General features: G+C 34.5%; 1 protein-coding gene across 2 annotated transcripts in view; it reads left to right on the forward strand.

Moving 5' to 3' along the window:
- Prx2 (Peroxiredoxin 2) overlaps positions 1–13762 on the forward strand; it is a 50142-nt gene that overhangs the window by 15097 nt on the left and 21283 nt on the right. The window contains exon 1 of one of the 2 annotated variants that reach the window (XM_089101635.1): positions 344–647. The exons of the other annotated variant lie outside the window; for it this stretch is intronic. Coding sequence (XP_088957761.1) covers positions 414–647 — 234 coding nt within the window. The 5' untranslated portion in view covers positions 344–413. Of the gene's footprint in view, positions 1–343; positions 648–13762 lie in introns of those variants that run through there. 2 annotated transcript variants of the gene reach the window in all.

Consider the following 13762-nt stretch of genomic DNA (forward strand, 5'->3'; position numbering starts at 1 on the left):
ACCATTGCAAATACCCGTTTGACTGGTTTCCTGCAGTATTTCCTTGTAGAGTCTATAGCGCTGTGTAGGATATAATGCACAAGTACTGATTTTATTATGCTTTCACCATAAATTTGCGAAATTGGCTAGCTTTAGAATATAAATTAATTAAGGGAATCTTATCAGTAGTTCCCTGTTCCAAAGGCCAACGCATTCGTTGTCGATAATCCTCTTGGCTGTTCGACTTATATTGTAGATAAATAGCCTTATCCAATTTAAGTTATCCGGAATTTTTAAAGGTGAATATTTAAAAGCTAAACTGGTAAATGACTTTCGTTCAAATAATTTTTGTCTCTAAGTTTTTAGTGATGAACATCTATAAGTGAGCAAAAAGTAGTAACTTGCTGTGTATTCCATTATCACTTGTGAAAATCATGGGGAATGGTTGTTCAAAAAATAAACACAAATCCGCTAAAGAAACGATTCAGAATGAATCACTTGTCGAACAAAAGGCTATAGCAACTCAGTCATTGACAAGCAGTGGTACTGAGAAAAGTCAAACAATTGGAATTGTGCCAACAATTGTTATTTCGACATTTGAGGAAGTGAAAGAGGAAATGTCTGAGTATTTGGCTTCAAAAGTTGGAGCAATCGATATCTCTCCTGTTGTATGTCTTTTATTACTTTTCTTTAAACATGCAGTAGTTGTGCATGCATGTGAATATATATTTCTTGGAAACGAATCAATATATATATATATATATATATATATATATATATATATATATATATATATATATATATATATATAAATTTTACAGTTTATGAACAAAATTGGGCTATATATTTGCACATTAGGGGGGTGGGGTGGCAGTAAAGCATAGAATATATTATATACGTAACCTAACCTACGTATAAAATAGAATGAATATATAATAGTTTAGAAACAAATTTGGGCTATATATTTGTACATTAGAGGATGGGGGGGGGTCTAGCATAGCATATATTAAATACCTAACCTAGGTACCTACCCCCCCCCCTAAACCCCAAAAAACAATTGTTTAAATGTTGTAAACTATAAGAAACCTATATATATATATATATATATATATATATATATATATATATATATATATATATATATATATATATATATATATATATTGAAACTGACAAGGTAGCATTTTCTGGCTTGAAAAAAAGATCTTATTAGACTATGACTTTGGAAAAATTTGTTTTCCCCACCGCAGCAGCCTTAATATTTCGTGACTGTTCAGTAAAAAAATAGTCCTATTTTTACAGTTTAGAAAGTCACGTAAACTGGATCCAGAGCTAGAAATATCAATAGAAAATATTGACAATAAGGAGTTGGAAATACAGGAATCATCATAGCGTCGAGAATACATGTCGGTTATTGGAAACACGCTCAAGAATTACGCTGTGCACTGTAAGACAAAAACTGGTTTCTTGTTGGTTATTCGAAACCCAAGAAGTGAAGTTAGATTAATCCTAATGAAATATGACAAAACCTGTGGATAAGATAGTAGGCCTACTTTAGAAACAACATTATGGAAACCTAACCTAACCCTTTCCCCCTAATGTACAAATATATATCCCAAATTATACAAGTTCTGTGCATTCAAATTCACTGCAAAATTAATAAAAAAAAATTATCAGATTATTGTAAACAAATCATCTTCCTTGATAAAGTAGGATTCGAACCTGAGCGCCTTCAGACCAGCGGCTCATTGTCTGAGTCGTTGTGGAGATCTTTTGGGGACAAGGGAAAATCTATTTTGGAATGATGGAGTGCTGCTTCCGGATGCCTTGAAAAGTATATCATCACACTTTATTTGTCTAGTGGGAAGGTATCTTGATGAGCATTTTGCAAAAAGTAGAGAGTAGTTTTTATTTTATTTTTTTTTTTCTTTATTATTGTGACGAGTGCTGTAATCTTTTAATCTTGTATGTTATTTGTGTACATGGCTACATTTTGGCTTGAAATACACGTTATCTTATCCACTATACTGTCACAAGGTACTTATGTTAAGGAATTATTGCGAATGCGACTTGTGTAATCGATTATAGCAGTTGATGTCAGTTGAAATCACGATCCATGGATAGTAGCATAGTTTAAAATCAAGATTACAAGTTTATCATCGGGTTTTTACCAAATTGAACAAGGTTGTAGCAAATTAAAGATAATTAAGAAAATCCCCATAAGCTTTACAAACCTGTAATGTTACCATTAGCCTTTATCGACGGGGGTCCTTTTATAAGTTGTTTTCGGGGAACCGGCGTTTACCGGCAAAATTTGAAGAAATGATGAAATGTAGGTAGAATATTCCAGAAACTGTTCTTTTCTTCTTCTTTTTTTGTCCTAATTTCCCTTTGGTCGCTCAATTTTGCATGTGAGGAAAATTTTGCAGGGGGATTGTGGGGGAATAAACCAGACCTCAAGTTTAACTGATTTGTCAAGGTTGAACTTGTTTTAAGAACATAGCAGAAATATATATAACGAAAAGTTGCGAAAAGTTTCTCCAAAAATGATACAACATCAAAGCTCGCTAGTTCGGGAAGGTTCCTAATGTCCTAAACCGTCAGAGCAATAGGTCCCAAAGTTCGACGCGATGCGCTAAATATTTGCGATTGCGCTTGCGCGAAAGCGGAGTCGTGAAGTCTGAAACCTCTCTGAAGCACGGCGGCTCGCCTGCTTTTTGCCCTGTCATCGTTGCTCACTTGTTCAACTCCTTTGAATCAAGAACTGGGCTATGCAACTGAGCTGAGTCTTAAAAACATCATCGATTGGTACTTTCGAAGCCGACCGGGCTTGACCTATAATTTAGAGGGAAATGGAACTTGAACGGTGAATTATGAGAAGGGGGGTAGAACCATAATCGGATTCATGGGAAAGTTGACTGCTATCTTGTTAAAGGCCTAGAGGGGACACGTACTTCGGCTGTGAATTAAAAGGGCGACATGTTGCATTTTTTGTAACTTTTCACGAGAGCAAAAAAAACGGAAAAAGTTTGTCGGCTATGGTCGCTCTGAAGGATGAGGCTAATGGAGATAAAGGGAACATATTCTAAACCAACTTTTTATGCTCTTTTCAGTGGTATAAATCAGTGGTGGATCCAGGGGGTGAGAGGTACCCCCCCCCCCCAATAAAAAAAAAATATAGTTTGAAGTAGTGTATTTTGCTTAATTAACGCAAGTTTGCTTTAATTAAACTTGCTCCTAACGCAAGTTTTTCGGATCAACCTTTTTTGCGCCCCCCCCCCCTAAAGAAAATCCTGTATCTGCCCCTGGTATAAATTAAATTCAATTATTCCAAGTGAATTCTAAATTATTCCATTTTACGGCGTCCTTTTTCCCATAGATAAAATAATCCTCTCCTGTCAAAAGTATTCTGGGCTAATTCAGAATCATTCCATTTTTTGACGTATGTCTTCTTTTTCCTTGACAAAAGAGGAGACAAATGTCAGGTCACCATGTTATAGCTCTTTAAGATAATCCTCCTCTTTCAAAACTGGCGTATGTCTTCTTTTTTTATCTTCGTAACGGTGACAATTCTGACTGCACCATTCAATTCCTCGTTCTGAATATACATACATAGCCTAATTCATTTTTGAGCAAAATGGCATATGTCGCACTTTTAATTATCACAATCAACTTGTGCGTGGATTCCCGTACAAGTTGATTGTGCGTGGGTTACGGGAATTGAATATACTACAGGATGCTGGTACCGATGATAAATCTGCGAAATACGGCCTTTTATTGAATTTGAAGTTTATGGAAAGATTGGAGAATAGTCTTTATTCCGTATTTTTTACGCATAGAAATTAAGGTCTTTCACTTTCAACATACTAAGTAACTGTTGTTAGTCCCTTTTGGCATTGCAATATGTAGAGTTCTAATACAAGCTGAAGTTCCACAGTAAAAAAGTTAATTGCTATGAGTTTATTGACTTGCGTTCATAAATAGCTGTAAAGATAAAATTCAAGGGAATTATCATTGTTTGTTTTGTTCTATTAAGAGTTTTATTCTATGTTTAATCCTTTTGAAGTATGGTAATTTTATAATTAAACTTCCTACGGTCATGTTTAAAAGACCGTCGACAAAAATTTATTTAAACATTGAGCCGGACTGGATAGTGAAAAAACAGACGTGTTAGTGAATTACTTTCCAACTTTGTACTCCTGTATTATTCAGAACACACTCGAGAAGGGAAGTTAGGTTAATCCTAATGAAATATACCAAAATATGATGAAAATATAATCCTTTATTTTATATATTAGTATAACTTGGGGGTACTTATGCATTATATCTTACACACCACTATATACTATATCGGGAAACACTAAAGGAAACCAGTCAAACAGGTATTTGCAATAGAGAAATGGATCGCAAAGCGTTGTTTATCATTGTGTTTATAATAGGTAAACTTGTTTTTGGGGTTTAGGGGGGGGAAGGTACCAAGGTTAGGTTACGTATTTAATATATGCTATGATTTACCCCCCCCCCCCCCTAATATGCAAATTTATAGCTCAAATTTGTTTCTAAACTATTATATTTTCATCCCATTTTATTTTATTTCATTAGCATTAACCAAACTTGACTTCTTTCGTGTGTAAGATATAATACATAAGTACCAATTTGGGGTATAAATTTGCACATTAGGGCGGTGTGTGGGTAAAGTAACCTGACCTTACCCCCGCCCCCTAATGTGAAGATATATAACCCAAATTATATAAGTCCAATGCATTCTGTCACTCGTCATTTGTCTTTGTGGCTATCAAACCGGTTTTCATAGATCGTACATTCAGCAAACTTCTCGAGTGTGTTCTGAATTATACAGGAGTACCTCCAACTTCAATGCGAAATTATTTTAGTGCTTTTCTCTAAATTCCATCCTATAGCCAGCCCGCTAGCAGTCAACCAATAATTTCTAAATAGCTTCTCTTTCCGTGTCTAATTGATGCAATTATATTATAGTTTTTTAAAGGATGTAACTTTGTAATGAATAGTTAAGCCCTTTTAAGTATGTGAACAGTGGTTACGCTGTTGAAATAGACACAAAAATTGATATGCCTGAGACTGGGTGTGGTTAATGGGTTTGCCTTTTGTATGGGCGTAACTCAAAATTAAATGCAGGATGAATATACGAATCTATTTGTTGCTAAAGGTCAATGCTTATGAAATGCTTATGCTTATGCAATGATATGCTGTTTAGCCGTCAAGTCGTAGTTCAAATTTTAACACAAATCTCATGGTGCCAGTTGTACCAGGATTTTATTTTGTTGGAAGATTGGGTAAAAAAAAAGATTGTACTATACAGTAAAGAGAAATAAGAGAGGACGTCACCATCAATGCTGTAAATATTGCAATCTTGGTCCAAAAGTACTACTATTTTAGCTTGTTTTGCCGCTCGGGGCGCTCGCCTCCTCTAGCTCCCCACCCCCTAGATCTGGTCCTGTGTCTCGAGAAAAGTTTCCTGCTAATTTAGCTGGTTAATTGCCCTCCGTAATGTCAGTAAAATGTCAAATAACCTCAGGGCTTAAGATATTGTCCTATATTGTATATGAACCTTCGACGCCCTTAGGTTTAGGGGGGATATTAAAATATCGCATGGAAAGCTAAATACTGCTTAGAAATTATCTTGGAAAGGGTTAAACTCTTCAAAATAGAGAAGAGCCTTTTATATGAGTCTTTTATTCGGGGTGGATTCATCTAGCCTTCCCGTTCTTGCTGCCTCCTTATTTTCTTGAAATAAAACGCCTCTGGCAATTGTTTTATATTTTGTCACGCATGGACAGTGAAAGAAAATATCCTATACCATTTCAGCATTAAAAAAGCTTGACGAGCTAAAAATAAGGGTTTATTTTTGCATATTCGCTGTTAAAAATTAGTTTTGCTTTCTCGCATATAGCTGGCTTTTTGGATTATAGAAACTAATTGAAATATAGAAATAGAACTTAATTTCTTAAACCACATTGGCTTGCCATATTTATAAAGAAGAGACCAGGTTAGGCATTTGGTTTTAATTTTTCTAATTTTGGCTTTTATTTAATTTTATTCATCTGTTAATTATGGTTTTTCATTGGTTGGTACTGGTGCATAATGCGGGTCCACCGCTATATATTGTATCAAGGAAACCAGTCACGAAACCCGTCACGAAACCTATTTGCAAGAGATCGCTATAGATAAATGATTGCAAACCCGTGGTTTCTCAATGGGTTACGATATTTAAACGATTGTTTTTTGGGGTTTAGGGGGGAAAGGGTACCTAGGTTAGGTTAGGTTATGTATTTAATATATGCTATGCTTTACCCCCTAATGTGCAAATATAAAGCCTAAATTTGTTTCTAAACTATTATATATTCATCCTATTTTATTTCATCAGCATTAACTAAACTTGACTTCTTAGTGGTGCCCGCATAATGCACTAGTACCCATTGGTTTTCATTGTTTTTTTTTCACATCGACTCTCCGCGTTTGTTTTGTTTGTTTTTTTGCCCTTTTTTGGCCTTTTTGTTTAAATATATTTTTTTTTTGTTCGCGCTGTAAAAGAGAGGCGGCTGTCCTTTCGAAATATTCGTTTTGTGTTTTTTCAGTATTTTCGTTTGGCTCTAAAAACTCCATTTTTGATCGTGTCTTTATAACATAGAAATAGGATGTATATTTCAAAAAGAAAAATAAACACCGGGTTTTTATCAAACCCCGTAAGCGCAGATTTATCCTGGGAAGGGAAACATGTCAGGGTGGAGTGAAAAATGTGAAAACTTAAAAAAATTAAATTACACGATATTTGTTTATCTCATAAGATCAAAATATTTTGAGGTTGCCCGCCTCTCTACATACATCAAAATATTTGACCGTATTTTTACATACATGTTTGAGCGAAGTAATAGGTGACAAGTTGGTGAGGGTTGTAGTGTATTTTATGACAACAAAAAGAGAGATAGAAGAATCTAGAAACATGAACCCTTTTTTATTACAAAATAAGCCTATTACTTAAATGTGATCATATTCAACGGACAAATGCGATCTATCTGTCTTGGATGTATTCCTGTATTTAAGAGCAGGATTGCTGGTTCTTATTTACACTTTTGGATTTTATCCCAAACCAACGCCCTAAATAATTTTGATCTCTAAAGGCCTGTTTTTCTTTATTGAATCATTCCAATATAAATTTCGTTCGAGCCGTCTTGTTAAGGAGTTCAATAAAAAACACAAGTTCTTTCTACTGAAAGTAAGGAAGAACATTAAAGTTTAAAATGAGCCGAAATTATTCCATATATGAGAGGGCTTTACCCTTCCTCGACCCTCGTTCTTTACGCTCTAGTCTTGAAGTTTTTTTAAAAATAGTTCTAATTAAAATGCATGGTCTTTGTGTATGAAGAGTCATTCTCAAAGAATTGTGACAGAAAGTAAAGCTTTTAATCTTAAATGGGAAAAAAAAATTATGCTCTTCAGAAAGATAAGATCTAAGAACGACGCTAAAATTTTGAGCAAAACACATTATCATCTTGACACACTGCTCCTTGCACTGAATTTTAGTATGTTTTTATGAAAGCGTTTAGAATGTAGAAAATACAGCTAAAGATCTTGTATTACTTAGAATCAAACTTATGCATTACCTGGTTTGATATGACAACCTATCTCAGAAAAAAATGCTCTGTCACTATCTACTTAAGGATAAATACGATATTTTGTATTTTCGTAAATAAATAACCGGCAATTCCCATATAGGGTATGGCTTTCATACTATTTTACTTTATCAGTGTAATTTCGACCAAAATATTAATCCTTTAGGGGAGGGGTGCCTTTCAAAATCAGGGGACCGCCTTGAGGAAAAAATACGAAAATCCGTATTCTCGTTATTAAAGAACTGGGAATTCCTATATATGGCTTTAAAACCATTTGATTAGTGTAATTTTGATCAAGATATTATACCTCTAGGGGAGGGAGGTATTTTTCAAAAATTGCACAGATTGTCTTAAGCTAATACATTTTAATGCACCTTTCAGTAACCTTGGGGGAGATATTTCAGATATCTGAAAAGGGTAGAAATAAAGTAAAGGGTTTTAACCACTGTTCCTTGTCTAAAGGCCCCTTCAGTTCCTGTAGGATCTGAAAAGCTATAGAGTACTTTTTAGTGAATTAATGATAAACAAGATTTCAGCCGTGAATCATATTTAAAAAGAAAGTTTCTAGTGGTAACATTAGGAAATCTTTACTATTTTGCTGAAATTCGATCAGGTACAAATTACTTCGCTTCAAAATTAGATGACGTGCAACTAGAAGAGCTGTCATACAAAACACCTTGTAATTTGAACACTAAAAAGGACACGTAGATGGGCGTTTAGGATACGCTAAACTAGCCGTGTCTTGTATTACACTTCCTCCAAAAACCGTTTAATTGAGGAGGATGGTCGATCCACACAAAGAAGCGTTTGGCCGGTACATAAAACCTAATTGACAAGACCAGTGAGACTTCGAACTTCGTGTTGGGGAGGGTGGAGGGGAGGGGTAAAACAATTTTACCCAAAATTACTCCAAAACTTTTTACTCCAAAACTAGCAAACATAACTAAGCAAACATAACTGTCTCCATAACTAACAAAACAGTATATGCTACCTTATTCTTTATTTATGCCTGTCGTCTGACAAACTTCGCTGCTAGTATCGGTGCTGTTCTAATATCTATCAGTGTTGCCACCCTCACCTAGAAGAATTTACTAAATCGGAGAGGAAAAATTTACTAGATCGCATCTGTTTTTACTAAATGCTCAAAAAAAATAATTTGCGCGTGCGGCGTAGCCGCACGTTCACCATCACGCATCGATTTTTACTATAGGCGGATAATCAATACGGTTTTCACAAACTTTTTTCCTTTTTTTCTTCTTTTTTTTCTCTTTTCCTCTTTTCTTTCGTTTTCATAGTATGTTTGAAAATTCAAGAAACCTACAAGTTCAAAAATCCTTTTATATATATATATATATATATATATATATATATATATATATATATATATATATATATATATATATATATATATATATATATAATGTTACATTTCTTCTTACTTTTAATTTCTCTCAGCAGCCTCCTTTTTCCTCAATAAAAATTATCAAACTGAGGAGATTCACCTAATCACTTTGGGTGGTTGGCTTCTGTTTTGATTCCAATAGATTCCCAATCATCACAAATCCAAGTGTCATTATAGCTTCATTTTTAGTTGGTAAGATTTGATACACAGAAAGCTGATTTTGTCGACCTTTAGACGCCGGAAGTGAAGTGTCTGTTTATGAAAATAAGTGACTGCTTGTCTGTCTATGAGACAGACAAACAAAATTGTAAATTGTAAAACAGACAAGCAAAAATTGTAAACTGTCATATGTTTACGACAATTGTTTTCCTCTGAATTCATGGAAAATAAAAAAAAGTTTTGTTTACTATAAATCATGACTTTTTTACTAATTTTTTCTAGATTTCGGAAAATTTACTAGATCCTCTAAATTTACTAGATTTTTTTTACTAGATCTAGTAAAATCCTACTGACGGTGGCAACCCTGATATCTATACAACACGAGAGGCATCCACTCGACAAAAGCAAAGATCTGACGCTATCTGATGGTATTTAAACAAGTATTCAGGGTTTCTCACTCTGGGAACTGTATTTAAACTTTAGTTTTTTGGGGTTTAGAGGGGGAAGGTTAGGTTAGGTTACGTATTTAATATATGCTAAGCTTTACACCCCCCTCCCCCACCCCGAATGTGCAAATATATAGCTCAATTTTGTTCATAAACTATTATATTTTTTATCCTATTTTGTTTATTTCATTAACATTAACCAAACTTCACTTCCCACGTGTTGTACAGATATTAGAACAGTACCCTAGTATCTTATTGAGTAGCTGACTTGTCTACCCTTGAAAAGATCTAATGCCGCTTATGTTTATATCTGCAAAAACGTTCTCTGGAGCACTCGCACCTTGGTCCGGGTTTTTATAATGGGTGAGATAGGGTATGATCACACTGCTAATTCTATAAACTGTGGTTTCAATCTTGCCGAATAAGCTTTCAAACTGTAAAACCTATAATGGTTTATTTATGCCCTCTATACAGACCATCTCCCTATCTCACTTACTCTTACGCTGAATTTAAACCCCACTAGTTTCTGCAAAGTACCCCAGTCTTCAAAATGGTTTGAAAAAAGTAATTGGAAGAAAGCTGATGTTCCTCTTTATGCGTTTACGCTAACAAGGCTGCTGTCTGCTATACGAGTTCCCTATCATCTGCTTCAGAGCCCTATACACGGGAATTGCAAAAAGGACCTGGATTGCTATTATAATCAAATAATTAAATGTTTAAAAGATGCCAAGGCAGTTGCAGTGCCGCTGCAACGTGTTAGACGTGGTACGCAAAAACCTATTTGGTCTTTAGATCCTAATTTAAAAACTTTGAAAAATAAAGCTAATTTTTGGTTAAAAGTTTGGAATGAATGTGATAGGCCGCCCTGTGGTATTGTTTCTGACCTTAAGCGTAAGACCCGCAGGGAATATAAAAAAAATCTTAAGTCTATGCGTTATCGTGGTATGGATTTTCCAGTGTCAAAGAGAGAATGGCGAAAAGTTATTAATTCTGAGTCGATTAGAAGTGATGTACCAAATAGTGATTGTCTTCCTGGATCTGCTTGGCATGACCCTTACTCGTCTATTTTTTCTAATGTTAATTACTGTGTGCATTCTTTGTATTCTCATTCTCTTTCTGCTTTTTTTAGTACCCCTCTATCTCAGCGTCTCTGTGTTCCTATTTCTCTTTCATTTGTAATTGAAGCAATTAAGAAACTTAAATCAGATAATCTTGATAATGATGGTATATCTAAATTTCACCTTTTATTAGATGGCTCCCCCCTTATTAACCATATACGCATACTTCTCCAGATCTGAATTTGTGCTTCTAGTGTACCGGAGAGTTTTTTGTGTGGTACTGTCTCTTTAATTTTAAAGAAGGGAAACTCTCCTTTTATTTGCTCTTCTTACCGACCTATTACTGTCTCTTGCACTTTTAGTAAAGTTCTTGAGCATGTTTTAATACCTTTTGTGACTAATAATATGCTTGAGAGAGATAACCAGTTTGGATTTAAGCCCGGAGTAAGGTTGTCAACACGCACATCGTGTATTATCTTCTTTGCTCCTTGAAAATTCTTCTAAGGGAAGGAGTATATATCTTTGTACTTTAGATCTATCTAAAGCTTTTGATAGTGTATGTTATAGTCAGCTTTTCTCTGCTCTTCGTGGTTACGGTGTCAATCTATCGGTTATTTTGCTTCTTCGGTACTGGTACTCTAATTCTTTTCTTCGGCTGAAATCTGTGCCTGCATCTAATATTAAATTGAAAAGAGGTTTAAGGCAAGGTGGAGTTTTATCTCCGACCCTTTTTAATTTGTGTATTTCAGGAGTTCTGGCAAAGATTTCGGCTCCCTATCTCTCCGGTTTTTCTGATGTTTCCTACCTGGCTTACGCTGATGATCTGCTTGGGTGTATCCCATTTGAGCGCTTTCCCATTTGAGCGCCATGGCGCGCAAATGGGAATTTCCCATTTGCGCGCCGTATTTTAATTAGTTCAGTTGTGTCCCATTTGAGCGCCAGATAATATTTTGCGTATGTTAGGTGATATAGCTAGGTGATCAGGTAAATTTTTCGCAAATCATATTATTGACTTACGAATAAAGTAAACACACCACTCGATGCCTTTTTAGGCTCTTTCCAAATATAATAATCATTTTTGTCGGAAATGAATTTTACCCCCACCCCTATGTATACCAATCCAGGGTATATATTTGCACATTAGGGGGTGGGGGTAAATTTTAAACTTACCTCCCATTAACATCAGAAATAAAATTTACCCCCCCCCTAATGTGCAAATATATACCCTGAATTGGTATATATAGGGGTGGGGGTAAAATTCATATCAGAAAAAATGATTATTCTATTTGGAAAGAGCATAAAAAAGGTATCGAGTGGTATGTTTACTTTATTCTTATGTCAATAATATCAACTGCGAAAAATTTACCGACGGGTCTTCATGTCTGTTTTCCTCATACAGTATATAGCGGTGGATACCGCATAATGCATAAGTACCTGTATATACCTTTAGTAGTAAATATATATGGTATACATAAATACTATATATATTTACTTAGTTTATAATACTATAAATGGAAGTTATTTTCACAACCATTGACCCAATAAAATCCTCAGTTTTGTTCGTTGTCTTCGTGGCAATAAATATTTCTACAGGTCAATGTGGCAGCAAACCACGCTTCATCCACCGCAAAATCACAATTTTGGGTTTGGCGCTCAAATGGTACTCCGTGGCGCTCAAATGGGAACAAAATTCCATGGCGCTCAAATGGAACAAAATTCCGTGGCGCTCAAATGGGAAAGCGCTCAAATGGGAACACCCCATCTGCTTCTTATAAGCCGTACTAAAACTGGTTTATCTAACATGGTTTCTCGTGTTGCTACTTTTTTTTCAGACATAGGCCTTTCTCTTAATGTAGATAAATGTAAATTTCTCTCTTTTAATAACATTTCTAGTACTTCCCTTCGTTGTAGTGGCTTTAATATCCCTCTCGTAGATTCTTTTCGATGGCTCTGTATTTCTATTACTAATAGTCTTCCGAGCTTGCACCAGCGCACAGTCTCAGATATTAATATGAAAATTAAATTAGGATATACTAAGATTGTTGCCAATAGAGGTAAATATAATAAACTTGCGTTGGCCAAGCTTTACTCAACTTTTTGTGACCATTCAATTCTTTTTGCTTCTGGAATTTTTCTCCTTCTGAAGAAAAATGAGTAAAAAGAATCCGGATTAATTATTTTAGATTTTGTAAATTTTTGTTGTTTCTTCCACCTTGGTCCAAAAACCGGGTAATTATTAATAAATTTCTTTTTCCTAATATTACTGAAAAACTGGAAGAACTACACAGAAAACTTTCAAATACTGCTTGTATCCGTTTTTCTCCGCACCATCACCTTATCAGGTTTTTTCAGTTGTAAGTTATTTTTCTTTTTCTTTTATTTGTTTAGTTGTTTTTCTCTGTTTGGTCATTCTACAATTTATATTTGTAAAGAGTGATTAAAAATCCAATAATGATAATATTAATGCCTGCTTATTAGATTCTGCATGTTGTCATTTTTTTTTTTTTTTTTTTTTTTTTTTTTTTCTCTTTTCCTCTTTTCCCCCTCCTTTCACGTTATTATTTTTTTTTTCTTTTTTTTTGCTCTCGTTTCTTTTAAATTATTATGTGTTACGCTGTAATTTGGGAATTTTTGATTTATATATAGTCTTGTGTCGCATTTTTTGTGTTTTTCCTCGTGATACTCCACGTATTGTACCTCTGTATAGTGTGGGTTAAAAATAAATAATAATAATAATAATACATGGATATACACAGAGGGGTATAGGAAATAAATGAAAAGAAAACTGAAAACTACAAAATTACACTTTTAACGAAAAGGACGACAATAAATAGCTCATAATACTCATAATAAATCATGAATATATAATAAATAGCTTATAATAGCTCGATAGTACATAACACTAACATACTCATAATACATAACGCTTAAACACTCACAATAAATAGCTCAGTTTTATTAAAGCTATGGTGACAAAACTATTTGTCCATTAAACAAGATAGTTAAGGGGAAAATTTGTTCTATTTTCTCTAGATCGTCTGAGAAATCGGGTTACCTATTAATATATGC

Source organism: Artemia sp. Qi Xiang Cuo, chromosome 15 (genome assembly GCF_049724085.1).
Source record: "Artemia sp. Qi Xiang Cuo chromosome 15, ASM4972408v1, whole genome shotgun sequence".
NCBI classification, from domain to species: Eukaryota; Metazoa; Arthropoda; class Branchiopoda; order Anostraca; family Artemiidae; genus Artemia; species Artemia sp. Qi Xiang Cuo.